Below are 20,373 nucleotides of genomic sequence, written 5' to 3' on the forward strand. Positions count from 1 at the left end.
TATGCCTTTCAGTATATAGTACATAGTGCTATTGAAACTGTTCTCTATATTTCAACATGTACTATTTATCTCTCAATATATAGCATGTGCATCACATTATGCAGTGTCGAGCATATGTTTTTGAGTACATCCCATATTCAACTTAGTGAAACATATAAATGTCTCTGCATATAATGTAAGCATTGCACTTTGTCATGTACAGAATCATGCAACTTGAATTATTCCATTAATGGTGCATCATGCATAAGGATCAAAGAACACATTAATGTCAAATATCATCTCATGTTTGCTTGTGTTTGCCTCATGTTGATTTTTGCAGCTGTTCATTGTGACAACGATTTAATCTACAACGAATGTATCAACTGTTGCCCTGTGTCATGCCAACAGAAAAAACAGTGTGTTGACAGTGAACTGCCTTGTGTAGATGGATGCTATTGTCAAGAAGGTAATCAAACATTTTAATTGCAATACGTTGTTGGCTTTCTAAAACGTTGTTTATTGATTTTCTTTTCGTCTGTGTTGTACTTATACACCTTCTCAGGAATTAAATCAAACACGTGCACGTGAATCCAAGACTTTCAAACTGGAGTTGGTGACCCAAAAGCAGTGATTGTTTTCATATTTGTAATTGGGTTTGTTTGTAGACTACCACAAACATTGCAACACATATGTGAGAGTATTTCTTCCCATGTCAAGCACTAATTGTTTGGAGGGACTTTCTGTCTCCATAACAACAACTTAACTTCAACGCAGATTCTGAGAGTAAACCTATTTTGTGAACAAGGATTTGTAAAGTAAAACATTTAGTTGAATTTTGACGTTGAGCACAACTCTTTACTCGGGAAATAATAGAAATCAGCAATAATGGAAATACACTCTGACATGGTTAGTCAAAAAGAAAAAAATATATAAACTCATGTGGTTAATTTAAAAATACTAAAACATGTTTGTTGAAGTAGCAGTACCTATAACAAAAGACTATCAGAGTTAGAAGTAAACAACCAGCCTAAATACTGGTATTCCATAGAAAATGAATAGTCATTATGCTGTCAAAACGGAATGACACATGCAATAAATGGTAGGCCGCAGCCACGTTGCTTTTAGACAAGGTTACATGTTACCCAAGCAATACCCTGACATTAGTTCACCCAAAGCAGTGCTTTCATGTGTAGAAGTTGCTGACCTTAGTCCTTTAAAGGGCTGCAGAGAGAGTCTGCATCTGGCAGTCTTGGTTCACTTGGCGTCTGAGCCAGACGAACGCATGGTTCATGATGATTATTAGAGAAACCTGGCTGGCAACATTTCTTTTTTTTCATCTAAATGGTCTTAAGAAATACTTAGTGTCTGAAAATAATTTAGGAGATCCATACATTAACATTTCTCAATTGTACCATGCTGGACCAGAATATCTGCTGTGGAAAGTGTGTGGCTTGTGACTTGGTACATGAGAACTGAGTGTTATGGATGGAGATATCTAGCAATAAAACCTTGGAATCTTTTACCTCTGCCTTTGTTCAGATTAATCTTTTGGCAAACAGCAAGGAAGTTACTGGCCTAGTACAGTTGGAAGAGAGATAAAAGTCATCCATAGGCTAAAAACATATCTTCTACAGTATTTAAACTCAACTGTTTTTTAACTGAGAAAAGACAAAGGTCCACTAAAGTACCTGTGGGTCTTCTTGTTGTATTGTGGTTGCCTGGCCAAGCTCATGGCTTAACACTGCCTTAGTGCATGCTGTCTTCTCATTAGCCAATCGAGAGCTTGGCAAATGGGCACTAACAGCCACCATAAGCCTACATTCCAAGCCCCTTTTTTATTCTTGTCACTGTTCTTGTACATCTGTGGATTCTTCCGTGGAAGTCCAAATTTGAATCCATTCCCTCACACACATTACAAAACGTGTTCTTTTTCTTTTCTTTTATGCTTTATCAAGCATGAACAGTGGGCAAGTTTAGCTTTACGATAGCGTTTGATCAGCTCAAGTTAGAGATCATGTTAAGTATACATTTTCAAACGCAGACTCGTAGGTCTGTAATTCACTACAAAACTGCCATGCCACAACACCATTATATTTTCCCATGTCCTACCTCATTATTCTTCACACGAACGAAGGGAAAATCTCTCTCAGCGTAGGGCTCCGATATGACCAAACGTCACAAAAGAAACGTGCTCCAGTTGGAAAGATAAGTTCAAAAAGATTGTTTTAATACTTGTATTTTGCTTCAATTTCTAAATTAATTTGTCTTCTTAGTCATGCTTTAATAAAAAAGCAATATATGGTTGTATACATACAAAAATAAGTATAAGTGAAAGAAATTAATACATAATATACTCCTATAAATTCACAACAAAGTAAACTTGAACGAATACATAGCTTAAATACCAAAATAAATTGTTTTTATGTACATGCATGAAAAAGAAGATGAATTACTCTCGATATTTAAATAATAATACAATTATTAAAACAATCTTTTTGAACATATTATTCCAACTGAGACACTTTTCTTATGTGGAGTTGACATATTAGGTATTATTATTATTATTATTTCATTCTTATTACATGCGGCTTGGCCACATGCCTCAGTGCTCACATATAAAGACAAACAGACAATACAAATAAGAAAAGATCAGGCTCCATAACTGTACTTCAGATATAAATCAATCATTATAGTTAAAAAACGTGTGTCTTTATTGACTTGTTGAGCACATCAGGCAAGGCACGAAGCCATGTTGGTAAATTGTTTCATAGATTAGACGCGCACACATTGAAGCGTGTTCCACCATAGTTTTTTTTTTTTTTTTTAAACAAGGAAGATGGAGCTTGCTCACTCCATTTGATCTCAATGAGCTGGGTATGGGTGCATCATGCAGCGGGCTGTGAGTATGTGTACGAATATTATGTGCGATTCTGTGACGAACCAGAAGCCAGTGAAGTGTTCTTCTAGCCACTGTAAAATGATCCATCCTGCCCAGTCCACAGACAACTCTTTATTATTGCACCATTTTGTATGACAGGCAAGGTGTTAAGATTAGTTTTTGAAGTGCCTGCCAGCAAGCTGGTGCAATGATCAATTTTCAAGTGGACCAGAGGACCAGCCAAAAAAGTCAGATTATTAGTAGATAAGTAAGATCTAATCTGCTTGATCAGCTTGATAGTGTATGTACAGGTTGATATTAGGTGTGCTTTATGTTTTTTTATGGAGAGGTTGGAATCAAAGTACATCCCAAGGGTCTTAACTGATGACACAACAGGTATGATGCAATCACTGATGGCCCACTGAGCACAGTCCATGGGGAGGAAGGTAGTTTATGTCTGGTGGCTACTGGGACCAAGATGTGAGTACCCCAGATTCCCAAACACATTGGGGAGATCCCAAAAAACCACAGAGCAAAGGAATACACTGCAACATGTCACTGCTCCCATTTTCTCTGCATCTCATCAGCAACAGTCGGATTCCTTGGTACTTTTTCCGGCCTTTTCCCATTAACAGTTAAATAAACAAATCTCAATGCTTTTGATTTTTGATCACTGCTATACCAAAGGTGCATCTAATATGGCTGCTGATTTTCGCATTTGTTTAGTGATTGTCTCAAAAATGGTCCTCTGCTCAATTGGGAAACAGCTGAACTTGGTCATCTTGATAGGATTACTTTTGCTAAAGCAGACTCAGCAGACATGCTTTCTCTTGGAAAATAATCGTAGCTCAGCACCCATATTTCTTCTGTTCCACCTTCAGCAAATCTGAGAACCTTAAGGGGTGGCTGCACCCTGCTAGAGTACAGGAGAACTTTTGACAGATGGTGTGATCATGAGAGGCAGTACAAAGAAATATTCAGCAACATGTGTAAGACAGCAGCAGTTCAGGGCTCCTCAGTCCTACTCTAGATATTTGTTTCACAACTATGTGCACCACAAACCAAACACGCTCCACTTTTCAGTGTTTGACATATAACAGGTAACAAACCACACTGTTGTATTGGCTATGGGTAGATACCTTTTCATAATCGTTTTCAATTAAGTGGCAATTCATGTTTATAAATGTCATTTGTTGAACAATAAGCCTTGTGATGCTTCTCCTGCTTGTTGGTCAGATTGAGCTCAAGAAGGTACACCAGAGGAAGACTAGCATTACTAACGTGGTGGCTTCCTCGGAAGGTCATATAGCAGAGCATAGATTAGACAGCAGCACCCTCTGACACAGTGCTAAAATTCCCACATCCAGAGCTCTACTGTGATTGTTGCAGTATGCTGTGATGCCATTGCTCTCCTCCCGTAACCTGTGCAACATTTGCAAAGTAGAGTTCCAATGGGTGCCCACTAAGGTCTTCAGGTTATGCAGTGGCAACTTGTGGCATACCTGCATTTGGAGCAGTGCATTTGTGGCATGGCAAGCCCAGCTAAAATGGGGGATGATCTACTGGACCACAGCAACCTTTTCTTTCACAAGCTTACAATTTCTGAAAATGCATGTGGTTACGAGGTGAAGGACATGTGCAAAAAGGGAACCTGTACTGTATTGCCAGTTTGTAAGACAGCAAGGAGAATTTCAATCATTGCATGCTGCAACCTAGTGCAGATGAAAACTACAAGGCCTTAGCCACGTGTGTCTCCACCTCCTTTGCCTTCTCCCAGATGCTAACTCCCTTGCCTACATTGTCATTAACTATTTGTATGCATAATGTTGCCTGGTGCCGAACTGCATACATCTGCTTCCCATTTGAACTACTCCACAAAGCCTCTTCACTGTTAGAGGAAGTAAAGGTCACTCAATGTACTATAACAACCATATAGGGGTTGTTCTGACCACTAGATCACATTTCCATGGTGCATTGTGTTATTTGCCCCTCAAGTTGCTGTATTAATCTGCCTACTGTAGTCATAAACGTGTACAATTCCGGTACCACTTTGCAAGGGGAAACATATTGTCCTGGAAATTCACAGAAGTGATAGACATTTTCCACAAGGCACGTAAATCCAGGATTTGCCGCCAAAGGATAGTGGAAGTGATCTATTGCCAACATCATAGCCTGGTTAGCATCAAGCAGCCACTGTCTGTCAAGGAACTTATAACATTTTTGGCCATGCTGAAATGCTCCCTGTTGCCTCCCACATAAACAAATTGTGCCTCCTGGCTAATGGTCTCAGGTAGCTGGAACAGCAGGCAGAGAATGTATATTCTCACCCAGTGGTCCAACACCTGATTGGCTAATGGCCCTTCCCTGGGTGCGAATGCCATTTAACTCTTATTTACAACCTTTAGGTCTCCACCATCCTGAAGCTCTTTCGCAGAAGAGGTGCACAGTTCATGGGGTTTCTCATTGCTGCTGCATTGATGTCAGCAGTTTCAGTCTTGAATACTCATCAAAATTAAAAGTTAGATGTGTCTTCAGTCCGCAATCTTTTATGCCATGGAAGCAGTTAAGTTAAGCAGCTCAACCAATCATCTTTTATGCATTGGTTATATTACTTCAGAAATGTTCCTTAATATTCCAAATTAGATTATTATTTTTTCATCATGTTACCTTACATAAAGCTGGGGCATCTGTTAATGTTCTTAAATGTGCATGCACAGCTCTTGGCCAAGTTTAATGTGGATATGCATGCTCTACTCTTACTTTGTGTAATAAACGGGACAAATCAACTGATAGAGGCTTCTTTTGGAGACCTCTGTACTGGGTGTGTCAACGTATTGGCTTATCCCCATCATGACTGAGATAAACAGACTCTCATGTGTCCCGGAGTTTTTGACTTCTTGCTCCTGGTCAGGTGGTGGAGGAAGGGTCTGTTCCAGATTCAGTAAACTGTGTTGCTAATCATGAAGCATTCATTTTACATTGCTTTTCTCTGATTGGTTGTTCTTTTTAGGTCTGATTTATGAAAATGGATCATGTGTCACCCCTTCAGAATGCCCTTGTGATTACCATGGGATTACGTATATATCCGGCTCTGTGGTACGAGATGAGTGTAATAACTGGTCAGTGTCTTTTCTGAATCGCATTTCTACTTTTTCAAATGTGCCATGTCCAGAATTGTAACTAGAACAAAGGGAGAGAGACAAGGATGTGACAGTATCTGCATCATATTGTTGTTAATCTATACATCAACGTTAGCAGCATGCCCTGATCACACCTGCACAACCTTCCAGTTTTGCAAAGTCCACTCACGGGACTTAGAAGAGGGTTACATTTTAAGTGTCTCTGCATGTTTGAACTTTTGTAAACCAAGCCTTAAAAAGGTGAATGACTAAAGGGCCAGGAAATGTGAGCCCGAAGTATCACATTTTAGATGTTATTACTGTGCCATTTAAAGAAATTATAAAAATGTAAGAAACAACAGGTAGCAAGATTAAGAACTACAATGTTATGTTATTCGGATTTATATTGCATACTTCTGCCATTTTCATGGTCTCCAGCTGCTCTGGTGGATCTGAAAAGGAAGGAGGACTGGGACGGCTTAGTAAGTGGGATACAGAGGGAAAGCATTATAGAGCTTTGATGTGCTGTTGGTAGCTTCAGTTCGGAAAAACTGGTCACTGTGTGATGGGTTTGTTTTTGGTGGGTAAGGGTTTGTTGAGGGAGTGTGTGTGCGATGATTTGACTGTAATTGGTTTCGTGTTTTGCAACGTGTTGTGTTTAATTGGGTGTTGCTGAGCGTTGCTGAGTGTGTGCATTTTGTATTTTGTTGAGTTTTTAGGTGTCTGCTGCGGTAGAGGTGTGTTTGGTGTTTTACAATGAGTATGCATGATATCGGAACGTTTTAGTAGGGTGAGTTTGTGATGTTATTAGGCTTTGTGCCATTCCTTACATCTCGGTTCTCTCCCACTCTCACCTCCGCTGACAAATTCTTTTGGCTTATGATATGATCTGATAAGACATTTATAATGTGCCTGTACAGAAGTGTTTCTAGGCTTGACAAGACAAGGGAGGGAGTACAAGACAAATGATCTTAATAAGCCTTGTGTCATTCAGATCGTGCAAGTGTGACAACGCAAAGTGCAGGGGGAAGGGAGGGGAAAGTGCCAGGGAGAGGGAATTGCAATCAGGGCAACATTGCTCTGAGTAAGTGCAGCCAGAGCAGCATGGTTCTGGGTGAGTACAAGGAGGCAGGGGACTGTAGAGGTTACAGTTACAGACCCTAAGTGCGTGGAAGGCCGGGAGGCAGTGCAGGGGAGACTGATCATGGAGAAGCCTGGTACCCAGCCAGATTCTGAGGGTAGCCAGGCAACCAGTCAGCACCACAGACAGGTAGGGCAGCAGGGGAGGGAGAGAGAATTAAGAGGAGAAAGGGAGGGTCTTGAGCTGCTTCCAGAACTTCAGGTGGTCCATCTCAAGTTTGAGAAGGGGTGGAAGGCCATTCCAGAAGGAGGCACCTGCAGAGGAGAGAGATCTACCCCCCACTTTCTGCCTGGAGAAGCATCTGACCCTCAGAGATTTGGAGGTAGCTGAGCGAAGGGCTCGAGAAAGAAGGTATTTTGGAAGAGAGAGTTGGATGTAGTGCAGACCCCAGCCCCAGAAAGCCTTGTGGACGAACCAGAGGTTCTTGAACTTGCTCCTTGCAGCTACCGGGAGCCATCAGTGAGATTTCAGGGCTGGCGGGATATGGTCCCTGGGCTTGAGGCCAAGGATAAGTCTTGCAGTCCTTTTCTGGAAAAGTTGCAGAGGGCAGAGAGTAGAGGAAGATAGATTGAGAAAGAGACTGTTGAAATAATTCAGCCTAGAGAGAACCAAGGCTTGGAGCCAGTGAGCTTCTGGGGAAAATTGAGAAAAGGGAGAATACCTCTGAGGAGGTGCAGCTGGTAGAGGGCCTTCTTGGTATGGTCCGTGATGTGCAGAGAGAAAGAGAGTGTAGATTGGAAGGTGACATCAAGGTTTTGGGCCTCAAAGGAAGGTGAAAGAGGGTCCAAGGGGGTCGGCGAGTGAGAGAGGGAAAGCGGGAGCAGGGTTCCCAATGAGAAGGATCTCCGTCTTACTGGCATTAAAGCAGAGGTCGTTGGAGGTGCACCAATCCTGAATCACGGATAGACAATCAGAAATGAGTAAGAGAGGAGACGAGGCTGAGGGGATCCTAAAGGAGAGCTGATGGTCGACTGCATAACACTGAAAGTTAGAGGAAAAGTTAGCAATCAGGTGGGCAAAGGGGCCAAGATTGAAGAGCCAGGGTGAGAAGTCAGAGCCCTGGGGAACAGCACATGTGGAGTGGGAGGTGGACCTGGTAGGGTCGGGCCAGGAGGACGGAGGTCAACCATTCCAGGGCCTGATCTGTGATGCAGCACTTTCAGCACCACCTAATCGCCAAAGCTAAAAAACACTTTAAGGAAAGTGTTGAGGAAATGAATGTTCAGGGAAAGTGCACAGCAAGAAAATAGCTTGAAAAGATCGTCAGATTGGGATGAAATAGATAAAAGGCGGTAGATTGATCACAGATAGAGGATGTGAAAAGAACAAGAGGTGAAAAGGAGAAAAGGGAAAAGTGCCAAAATCAAACAGTGCTGAAGAGGCAGGAATAGATAATAAAATTGAGGAACAAAAAAGGCAGATAAATAAAAGATGGGGTTATAGAGACAAGGGATTTGGTGGTAGAAGTCTCGACACAAATGTATTATGAAAAATAGAATACACCTTGCTGTATTTTGTAAGTCTTGTCAGTATGACATAACCTAATGAAGGCAATCAGCTCATGGAGCTGTGTCTCTATGATCACAAAACACCTTTAAGGCATTCAACATTCATATAACAGTGGGGGTACGTTATCACCTACAATATTTATAGGGCAAGCAATGTTTCTATATTATGTTCATCATGAGATCGTGCATTTTTGTAACGCTTTACATGCCACTGAGGCATGAGCGCGTGCATAAAAGTATGCCTATTACTTATGAAGCATGACACGTGCATCCGTGTAATTTCTCATTTTAAGTGACGAGCATTTTAAGGCATGCCTTCACTCACTAGCAACATAATGTCTGAATCCAGGCAAAGCGTTTAAGAAATTAGTCAAATACCATCTACGGCAAGACGGAAAATATCATCATCGTTCATCACTTCCAAAAAATATCGGCTTTTGAGATAGTAAAATACCATCCAAGTAACTTTGGGTGAAAGTAAAAGACAACCCCCGATTATGCTCTCATTGGAACCGGTCATGTGCCTTTAACGCTTGGTGTAATGCATACATTGTGTAAATTGAACTCTGAGAACACCCTGAGGTAGGTGTGGAGCATCCCTATGAAAGCCCATCAAGTGCACCTGTGATAACATGTGTTATACTCTTAGGCGTGTGTGTTCTGGCAAAGACTTTAAGCCTGTAGCCACTCGAACAGCTCTCCTTGTAAAGTATATCATAAAGCGCATGACATCTGGCACTCTTTTCAGGAGTTAAAATGTTTTATTTTTTATTTCAGTACATGTGTTGGTGGCAAATGGATATGTACAGAACTCATCTGCCCAGGTATGTTTTGGAGTAAAGTCCAAGAGTTTGACTGAATATAATCTGCCTGTCAAGAACAGCACACTTATTATTCCTTTGTAGGCACCCTCCTCCTGAAATTCAAGTTGATTCTTGAGGCCCCATACACTTTTCTTAAAGGCTGCGTCTGCCTCAATATCCTTATTGCAGTCTGGCTGAATTTTGTTAAAGAAATACTGCTGTGGCAATTACTATTCCCGCTGATTGAACTCCTGCAAAATACACGCGATTGCAGCTTTACCACTAGATCTGAGATGCTCACTTTTTTACCCCCTTCCAATACCTCCATTAAAAAAAGTTTGCTTCCCTGTGAGTGCTAAGGACGAGTATTCTCGTCCTTTTTGCAGAGACTTGATTAAAGCTCAGCAGTTAAGGCGTAAAATAAATCTCCTCAACATCGGAACAATTCACCCCACCTCACTGACCACACGTCCAAAACACTTATCTCCCTTCCTGTGCTTAGAAAACTCGATCACTGCTCAAGCCTTTTGCAGGTTATCCCCTCTATTCTTTCTCCCTGATCAATAAAGTCCCAAACTTTGGTATTCACATCCTCTGCAAACTATCCCGATTCCCTCCCCAACTCAGAACACACCCACCATATCGAATGGATCACAATGCAAAATCACCCTCTCTTCAAATTCCTTCTTGACTTTAAACCCATCCAAGTTCTTGCTCCCCAACTTGAGGGATGTATGTGCATATTCAACCCCTCCTCCTTAACCTCTCCATCTGCACCCTGCCCGTGCCTCCACCGATTTCTGCCCCTTCTTTATTGCCCCCATTCCTGGAATTCACTCTCACAGATATCACATTGTTTGCATCTCTTGAATGCTCCAAGATGAGCCTCAAGCTTCTGGCCTAGTCCTACCCTCCCAACTCACTCCAGCCCACCCCTGACCCATTACTTGCTTCTTATGCAAATATGTCTATGGGCCTCATTACGACCCAAGTGCTAAGTGTTTAACGGCGCCGTAAAAGGCTGCGGCGCCGTTAAACACTTAGCGCCTAATTACGAGGTCCCTTTGCGGGACCCGACCTTAACGGCTGGTTTTTCCAGCCATTAAAGTAGGGACCCGCAAAGGGACCTTTGTGCTAATTACGGTACCGGTACCGTAATTAGCACAAAGGTCCCTTTGCGGGTCCCTACTTTAATGGCTGGAAAAACCAGCCGTTAAGGTCGGGTCCCGCAAAGGGACCTCGTAATTAGGCGCTAAGTGTTTAACGGCGCCGCAGCCTTTTACGGCGCCGTTAAACACTTAGCACCTGGGTCGTAATGAGGCCCATAGACATATTTGCATAAGAAGCAAGTACCGTAATGTGCGCCTTCCCCATTCCCATTGAGCCCTATGGGTCAAAAATGGGAATGGGGAAGGGCCATGGCGGCATGGGGAATTACCGCCCCGCCAACCTCGGAATGGGGTGGTATTCCCCATTCCGCCATGGCGGACTCCGGCATGGACCATGGTGCATGGACCATGGTGCTAATAGCACCATGGTCCTCCACCTGGGTCGTAATGAGGCCCTTAGTATTTTGCGTTTACTGCCTGTTTGACTGTTACCTCAAAACCTGCAATGAGGGGGTTTGGGAGGAGCATCGAATTGGTTAGTAGTTGATTTGGAATATAAACAAAATATTGAAAACATTAATTCAAATTGAGGAAATCCCCAAGAAAAAAGGGATGGCTAGAAGTGATTGGGGTACGACTGGAAGAATGTTTGCAAGAGGGAAATGAGTGCATCTGTGAATCTTATCTAGATAAGTTATGCATATATATATTTCTGCAGTAAGCTATTCCAAAAGGTTAATGCACCTTATGCACAGATCTCCATATGTCCTGCAAGTCACACGTTTGAATCTGAGTAGAAGTTACGCAACCATTCTTCTGAAGTTGATAAGTTGAAGAAGTAATTGTGATATTTCATGGCATACTTGTATCGCTGTAGGTCTGTGGCAGAATTAATTGCATGTCATGCATGCCGGTCCATTAAGTCTACATGATTCAACATTGGGCCTCATTACGAGGCTGCGACTGGGTTTCATTTTTTTCCGGTGCCCAGAAATGGGCAATTATCGGGTTATTATGGCCTTGCCAGACCCGGTATTTGGCCATTCCTGGGTGCCCGAAAAAATTCTTCCCCATAGGGCTCAATGGGAATGGGGAGGTCGGATGCACCGGCACAGTTTATAACGGTGCCGGTGCATCCGACATGCTGTGCTCGCGGGTGCTTTTCATTCCGCCAGGTCATACCTGGCGGAATGAAAGGCACCCGCACGCACAACTCAGAGTTTGCCGGTCCGGATACACCGGTACCGACATGCTTACCGGTACCTTTGTATCCGGACCAGCAAGCTCGTAATGAGGCCCATTGTAACCTTGTGGGGTTGTACTATTGTGCTTGGTTATCCACCTTAGAATATAAAATCATAAGTGATACATTTTTTGTAATGTTTTTATGTGACAATGTTTGTAACGCTTGAAATTGGGGGTCATCATATGTCCTACAGAAGTGGTGTCATTCCGTTGCACATTTTGCCCACTTTAATGGTATAATGTCAAAATCTGCAATTCCTAAGGCGTTTGAAGTTTATTCACTGATAACGTTGTTGAAGATTTTGTGTAACATTTCATAGAAGTCTGGTGCATTCCGTTCCATATGCATCCAACTTTGATGGTGTACTGTCCAAATCTACAATTCCCAAGTTATTTGAAGTTTATTAACTAACATTAACTGATGAAGTTGTGTGATGAACTTGTGTAAGTGGCAAGTGACGGTACCGTAACGCTTTGAATTGGGGTCATTGTATGCCCTAAAGATATGGTTCTGCTGTCATTCCATCCCACATTTCGCCAACCTTGTTGGTATATTTTCCAATTCCCCAAAGGGGAAGGGGGGTGCGAACAAAGCGAGCCCTTGGTGGAGTATCCCTACAAGCGACCAAGCTGCCGAGTTCAACGTGCAACAATCGCCAGGGGGTCGGGGGTGCCGAGCAAAGCAAGCGCCTTTAGGGGTTGAGAGCCAAAAGTGCCAGGGGGGCAGAGCCCCCTAGTATTATATCAAGAAGATTCATGTCAGGCATTTACACCTAGAAAGGTCTGTCAGGATAAGCCAATAAAACAGCATGCCAGTAATTCTTGATGCTGTCATTCACCACTCAAAAGTTAACATTATAATGCTGTAAATTCGCTGGAGTTCGGTACATGGGAAAACCAGTACAGAACATATCTCTGAATTCTGCTGCATTGTTGAGGGTTTTTCCCAATGAAATAAAGCGCTACAAAAACCAGCAAGTTATGAGCACTGCTGACATTTGTTTTTCTTTGAAATTCTCTTGGTCTGAAACACTCTGACCTTAAATTTCAACACACTGTTAACAGAAACCTTCGTCAGTCTGGCGCTGCTATGAAATTAGCCCAAACGTAATGCCAAAAACGTGAATGTTTGGAAGGTTAGTAGATTTCGGAAAACTCCAGAAATGTCAGTGATTCTGAATTGAGCTGAATGTACGTACTAAAGCTGTCCTAACAATGGTGCTTGGATATGATCATCTATATCAGGAAAACAGTTCAACCACCATGATTTTCTGTCCTGACTCCTGTGAAAAGTGTTGTGCACAGTTCTGTGCTTAAACGTAATGTTGCTGCAAAGGCATGCTTCATTCATCTTAAACTTCTATGCAAGGAGCTATCATGCATTTCTGTTTCTGACAAGACCACAGTTAATTCTGTCATTGTTGCCTGCCACTGTATTTTATCAAAGGTATGCAGCTCAACGCAAGAAGGACATACAAGGGATCAGGTTTTCTCACAGTCTAGATATGGTTCCCCTTAAAGAGACCCATTTGTTTGAAGTCTCTTTTCAGAGTATACAGGTCATTGCACAGCGTTGGCCCATCCTTGTTGATTTCCAATTTCAAAGCATACATTAAACTGCTATTTAGAATCTGCCAACTCCCTGTTGGTGGTTGCTCTATGATAACACAGGCTCTGAATTGGAAGAGGCGCCTTGCAGCAGCTGGAATTCTTTGCCCAAGTGTATTGAACATACCAATGGTATATAAGGCGCTATATAAATGCAAAGTAACATAACATAACATATTGATGAGCACAAAGCTTCAATAGATACTTTTACAAGCTTTTTTTCTTCAGCATTGGATCTTTCATAGATTTGCATTCTGTTCAATATTACCGTTTTTAAGGCTGGGAATAATTGATATAATAATAGCAGTCTGCATTGTAGAAACAGCTGCATTCACTGTATGGATCTACCAGAGTCATTTTTGGTTAATTTCCCCTGAAGTAAATAGGCACCACTTCCCTTCCCTGCCCCCCTCGGAGGTCATGTTCAGATGTCTTACTGCACATTCAGAGTTAGGCGTTCTCTATAGGATTCTTACTTTGTTAAATGATTATATAACAGATTTTCATCTACAACTTCATAGTGCATCTATTTTTGAAGAAAAGGATAAGTACTTTCTTATTTGAGGGATTTGGGAGCCTTGGCCTTCAGGGAAATCACCTCAGGGATCAGGGAGGGGATTATTAGCACTCTAATCTCCTCTGGAGTCAGCCCTCTGAAGTGCACCCCGCCCCCACTTACCCAGCATGACTGTGAAAGCAAAGAAAAGCCTTTTGAACAACTTCTTCACTTGCAACCTACAAAAAATTGATGAGGAGGATAAGCATAATGAGTGCTTGTACTGCATGCATCCTGACCTTGACGTGGGATACTCCTCTGTTTGCCAGTCTTTTTCCAATCAAACCTTCAGGAATTACCACAGGAGATCGGTGGTCTGGCTTGATGAAAGGGCAATTGTCTAAGACAGTGATATGATATGATATGATATGATATGTTATGTTACTTTGCATTTATATAGCGCCTTATGTACCATTGGTATGGTCTCAAGGCGCTGGTAGGTTGAACGTCCTCGGGAACCGAAGTTCAGGTCAGTAGAGAGAGTAGAGAGAGTCAAAAGGTGCGTCTGAGCACCAGATATGTGTGCAGCTAGTGTGACATTCGTGTGATAGCTGCTTCTTAATGGTAGGTGTGGAGGTTGAGAGATCAAGAGTATGTGTTCATTCTGGCAGGTTGTTATCCAGACTGATTTTGGCTGCGTTAGGTCTGAAGAGAAACGCCTAGGCTGGTGGGTGTGTAACCGGCAGTGTTTAGTTAGGGTGATGGGGAGTATGTGGCAAATGATGGTATGAGAACAGCTACACCGAATGGTGTCATAGTATTGCTGTGTTCTATTTGAGTGGTGGTGTAGAGAAGAGTGTTAGCGTGGAGATGTGTGTATAGTGGTTTACATTAGGTCGAGCCCACTCCAATAGTTCCATGTACTCCATCCGTTCCAAGTACTCTGACTGTTCCAAGTACTCAAACCATTCCTTTCAGTGCTCTTCCAGACATACCATGCTCTCCAAACCTTTCCATGTTAGTCACGCCATGCACTCCAATCCGTTCCATGCACTCCAATCCGTTCCATGCACTCGCATCCGTTCCATGCACTCGCATCCGTTCCAAGCACTCGCATCCATTCCAAGCACTCGCATCCGTTCCAAGCACTCGCATCCGTTCCAAGCACTCCAACTCGTTCCAAGCACTTCAATCATTTTATGCACTCCAACCAATTTATGCACTGCTCCTTTCATTCGTTCTAGCCACGTTATCCTTTTTCTATGCGTAAGCCATCCACATATAATTCATCTTCACACGTTCCATCCACTTCACCCATTCTACATCAGTTCACCCGTTCCATCCACATACTTCACCTTTTCCCTCTACATACTTCTCCTTTTCCCGTTCCACGCAGTTCTTCCTTTCCACGCAGTTCTTCTGTTCCACGCATTCAGTTCCAAGTGTAACAGCTTGTGACCCTGATGTGGCATTTATAACATGCCTATACACAAGTGTTTCTAGGCGCGACAAGACAAGGAGGGAGAAACAAGGAAGGACAAAATAACGATCTTACTAGGCCTTGTGTCATTCAGATTGTGCAAGTGCGGGGAAGAGGGACGGGGAGAAGTGCCAGGGGGGAGGGCAGGAGGGAAGTGCAGTTAACTCACAAGTACAGCCAGCGGGTGGCTTATAAGTGCAGAGAGAATGGACTCTAGGGTTGCAGATACAGACTCTTAAGTGCTGGGAAGCCCGGAGGCAGTGCAAGGGTAACTGGAAATAAAGGAGCCTGGGCCCGAGTTGACCAGGTGACCAGTGCGTGGAACAGTCCGGTGCATCAGTCGAGGAGATAGGTATGCCCCCCAACTCTCTGCTTGGAGAGGTGTCTGACCTGCAGAGAGTTGAAGGTAGATGAGTAGAGAGTTTGAGAAGGAAGATGTTTTGGAAGAGAAAGTTGGAGGTAGAGCATTCCCAGGCCCCAAAAAGTCTTGTAGAAAATGCAAAGTGTCTTGAAGTTGATCCTTGCAGCCACAGTTAGCCAGTGAAGAGATTTCAGAGCTTGAGAGATATGAGCCCTGGGCTTGATGCCAAGAACAAGTCTTGCAGTCCTGTTCTGGATAAGTTGTAAAGGTTGACGAGTAGAAGCAGGAAGATTTAGAAAGAGGCTGTTGCAATAGTCTGGCCTAGAGAGGACCAGAGCACTGGAGACAGTGAGCTTCTGGGGGAAAGTGAGAAAAGGAAGACTACCTCTGAGGAGGTGCAGCTGATAGTTTGACTTCTTAGAGATGTCAGAGATGTGAGAAGAGAAGGAAAGGGTGGAGTCGAATTTGACACCAAGATTCGTAGCCTCACAGGAATGAGCAGGATGAGGGCCCATAGTGGGCAGCCAGAGAGAGAGAGGAAAGGATGGAGTGGGTGACCCAATGAGGGGGATCTCAGTCTTACTGGCGTTAAGGCAGAGATCATTGCCGGCACACCATTCCTGAATTGCGGCCAGTCTGGTATGAGAGAAGAAGCAGAGGTGGCTGAGGGGAGCCTGAAAGAGAGCTGAGTTTCATCGACATAACATTGATAATTGGAGCAGAAAGTGGTGATGCAGTGGGCAAGAGGTGCCAGGTAGTGGTTGAAGAGCCGGGGAGAGAGTTTAGACCCCTGGGGGACACCACAAGTAGAGAGAGCGATAGAAGAGAAGAAAGACCCCAGTTGGACCTAAGAGGGTTGATCGTGAAGAAAGGAGGTCAGCCTGGCCAGGCCCTGATCAGTAATACCAAGGTTGTCGCAGAGGCGATTGAGCAGGATGGCATGGTTTACTGTGTCAAAAGCAGAGGATAGATCGAGGAGAATAAGGACAGAAGAGAGATTAGAGTCAAGATTAGATAGCAAGTGTTCACGGGTGTTCAGGAGAGCAGTTTCTGTGATTCTGGCAGCTCTGAAGCCAGACTGGTGGTCATGGAGGCAACCAACAGATTCGGTATGTACATGCCTCTATCAGGATCTAAGATTTTGTCCACCCAAGAAGACCCTTGGTAAGGGCCACTTCATCAAAAAGGGGAATAACACACGAGTATCCCTCCAGGGAGAACAGGTCGATTAGAGAAGACCCTGCCTGGACTTTTACAGACACAAGTCCTCCTTTTCAGTGAAATCATTCTCTGCTGGATTAAAAGATCAGACAGTGGAATTGTCTTCTAAAGGCCGGTCTATGCAAATTGTCCAAGTCAACATAGACAGAAAAACAACCTGTCACGAATATGGCCATTTTGTCAATAGCTACCTCATCGACTGCTACCCTGATGACTGCTATCAGCTAATTTATGACAGTCTGGTTGACAATCAGGGGTCCAGCAAGATCCACACAATCGATTACTCCATCTATAACCCTGCCCATCACCCTATTGACACAGCCCACAAAGAGTTCATATTACACCTTCCACAGGCCATCGCCAAAAGCAGGGTGTACTTACTCTACCACCATAGGTGCGCCCATTATTTTGGAACCAGCTGCTATTGCCCCAGAGGAAATTCTGAAGCATTACATTTGTTCAGACTTTGTGACCCAGAGAGCATCTCTTCAGCAGAAGAGGAGGAGTTACATGACAGACAGCTGATTCAGTCTTATATCTACCATGCACCACCTTACCGCTCAGTGCAGCCAGAAATGCCAAAGCAGCAGCTTCCCCACCATCATCCAGAGGCACACTACCTGTCAGTGCGCATTTATTTGTATACACTAAAATCTCTGATCACAGAGCTCAATACCGGTGCCCAGGCCTTTTCTAGGGGAGCAGAGCTCTGACAGGGCATGCTGCAGCAATGTTGCAGATACGCTGAGGCTGGAAAGATCACCCAGCCATGACAGACTGCCCTAGCTCCACCTCAGGCCAGATAGGTTACAACCATTGATACACACTTGGACTCTGATTCTGAGGAAAAGACTTAGCCAGGCATGGCCTCTATTCACTCCTCCTCCACCGATGAAGATCTAGTGGTCGATAACAGGTCTCCTGTGCAATATCGACCTAGGGTTTCCCTGCCTAAAGAAATTGGGGCGTTCCACCCGGGAATGGCTAAGGCAGCAACAATAATTGACTTGCTGCTAAGTGAACAAAGGAAGAAGGGATGCTTGAAACAGCATAGAAAGAAATCTCTAAAGACAATCCTATACATCCCTGTCCTTGAGAACATCTCTGAAGATGGTTGGTGTCCATGAGGAATCCCCACATGGCCCCAGCCAAAAGGGATTGTTTGTACAAAAAGTACAGGGTGCCTTAAAATGCACCAACATTTTTGGAAACAAAGGCTATGCAATCTCTGCAGCAGGGAGGAAGCATCCAACCCCTCTTCCCCATGTGCAGTCCCCCCCTGACGATGAGGGGAAACAGCTAAATGCATTCAGCATTACTATGGTAGCGACGACAATCAAGGCAGCAAATTCTATGGCCATTCTTGCACTCTTGGACAGAGCTGTGTTAGACGTTAGGTCCACTCTTAGAATTCTTACTGGATAATAAGTGACAGGAAGCCTTATTGCTCTACAGAGAGGTTGGAGCTGTATCCAACCATGTCATCTCTGTACTGGTGGACAACGCCGACATCAGCTGTAGGTAAATGGGTTTCATAGCAGCGCTTCGCCACCAAGGCTGGCTGAAAGCTGCTAATTTCGTACACAGAGACGACACAATCCCGGCATACTCTAAAGTACCACAGGCCACATCAGCCCATTTGTTCCAGGCAATGTTTCTCCAGAGCAGGCAGAGATTCCCGTACATCATACTTTTTCCATTAATGTAAGGGTGCCTCCTATTCTATCAGAGAGCAGTCAAGGTGTGGTTCCAGTCCTATTATGGCAGCAGATGACGCAGCACCTCTCATCCAAATGGGCAGTCCACCAAGTAGGCCTGTCCTCTTTAGCCGGCCATACCACTCTTCTGCACCGCAGTGGTGAGGAGACTCTCAGCATACCTACACCAATGGAAACATGTAAATACAGTTCAATACGTGTTTTTAGTAATGTCCTAAAGCCACACACTGGAATTTGTTTGCAAAGCGTCATTTATGCCCCCATCTCACAGACTATGAAATTGTTTAGACATTCTGCTACAGGACGTCAAAGCACTCCTGCGCAAACATGCCATAGAGCAAGTGGTCACTGAAATAAGGGAGTCTAATCCCATTATTCTTATTTTGCAAGATCCTCACCCATCATTGACCTCCATTGTCTCAACATATTTCTATGGTCACAGTCCTTCCAGATGGTAACCCTGCAAAGGATTCTGAGCCAGAACCAAAAGGGAGACTTCTACTCATTCCTTGACATGGAGGACTCTTACTTCCACATCCCAATCCACAAGGAACACTGCAAGTTCCTTCACTTTGTGGCAGCCTGACAGCAGTATCAGATCCAGATGCCTTGCTTAGACTTAAAATCAGCGCCATGAGTTTTCACCAAGTGCTTGGCTCCAGTAGCCACCCATCTATGGAGGAAAGGCCTTCACATCTATCCATACCTTGACTATTAGCTTATCCGGGCACCTTCTCTGTGACAGTGGGAGCTCCATACTCAGCTGGTAGAAGAATATCTAACATTGTTGAACTTCTCCATAAACTCCAACAAGTCGACCAATGTTCAGTCGCCAGCCACAGTCTTTTTGGTAGAGTCCCTGAACACTATGAGCTCATTAGCGTGACCCTCTTAAGAACAGCTTTGCAGATTAAGTCGCAAGGTACACATGCTGATAGCAAGGGACATCACTACCACCAGATTCCTCAAGTTTGTGTGTTTGTTTGTTTGTTTAGTATTTATTGTGCGCGCCAGACCCGAGGGTATCAGGGTGCAAGAAAGTAAGAAGTCGTACAGCGAGTGCAAAGGTTACAGGTCGCAACAGGTCTCAGGTATCAACATGTCTCAGGTATCAACAGAGACATGTGATTAACAATCCAACAATCTAACAATTAACAATAAGGTAATAACAATTATATACAGGGTCTGAATTTATATACAAGCAGGATCAGGTTTTTGCATTAATTTGTCATTCATCTCTATTAGCCATCTGATCAAGTTTTGCCTAAATTTGGTGAAGGATTGTTCCATTCTCAATGTGGTGGGTAACTCGTTCCACAGTTGCGCTGCTTTGACTGGGAAGCTGGAGACTCCAATAGTGGAGAGTTTGAATTGGGCTAGTGTTTGCTAGTCTCGTCAGTCTGGTGGATGCTGTTCCAGAGAATCTATCTGCTAGATATTGTGGGGCTTTGTTGTTTAGACATTTGTAGGTAAGGGAGGCAGTCTTAAATCTGATTTTCTCATAACATAAGTGGACAGCCATTTATGCTTCCTTCTTGTCTCAGAGATATGTTCTCTCTTAGAGATGTTCAGTGCGGCTGTAAGAGCATTATTTTGCTGTATCTGTATTTTGTTGATTGTAGAGTTGGTCGCTCCAATGTAAAGGGCATTGCAGTAATCTAGTTTGGATATGATCAGAGCTCTGGTTAATGTCATGCAACTGTTAGG

The 20,373-nt window shown here is 43.6% G+C and overlaps 1 protein-coding gene across 1 annotated transcript in view; it reads left to right on the forward strand.

The window, feature by feature from the left end:
* The window catches only part of OTOG (otogelin), a 1,239,067-nt gene that overhangs the window by 219,590 nt on the left and 999,104 nt on the right, over positions 1-20,373 (forward strand). Inside the window, exons 9-11 of the mRNA XM_069625375.1 lie at positions 320-445; positions 5,868-5,976; positions 9,403-9,449. Coding sequence (XP_069481476.1) covers positions 320-445; positions 5,868-5,976; positions 9,403-9,449 — 282 coding nt within the window. The remainder of the gene's footprint in view (positions 1-319; positions 446-5,867; positions 5,977-9,402; positions 9,450-20,373) is intronic.

This window comes from Ambystoma mexicanum, chromosome 11, assembly GCF_040938575.1.
Source record: "Ambystoma mexicanum isolate Mex_15411 chromosome 11, UKY_AmexF1_1, whole genome shotgun sequence".
Classification (NCBI taxonomy): domain Eukaryota; kingdom Metazoa; phylum Chordata; class Amphibia; order Caudata; family Ambystomatidae; genus Ambystoma; species Ambystoma mexicanum.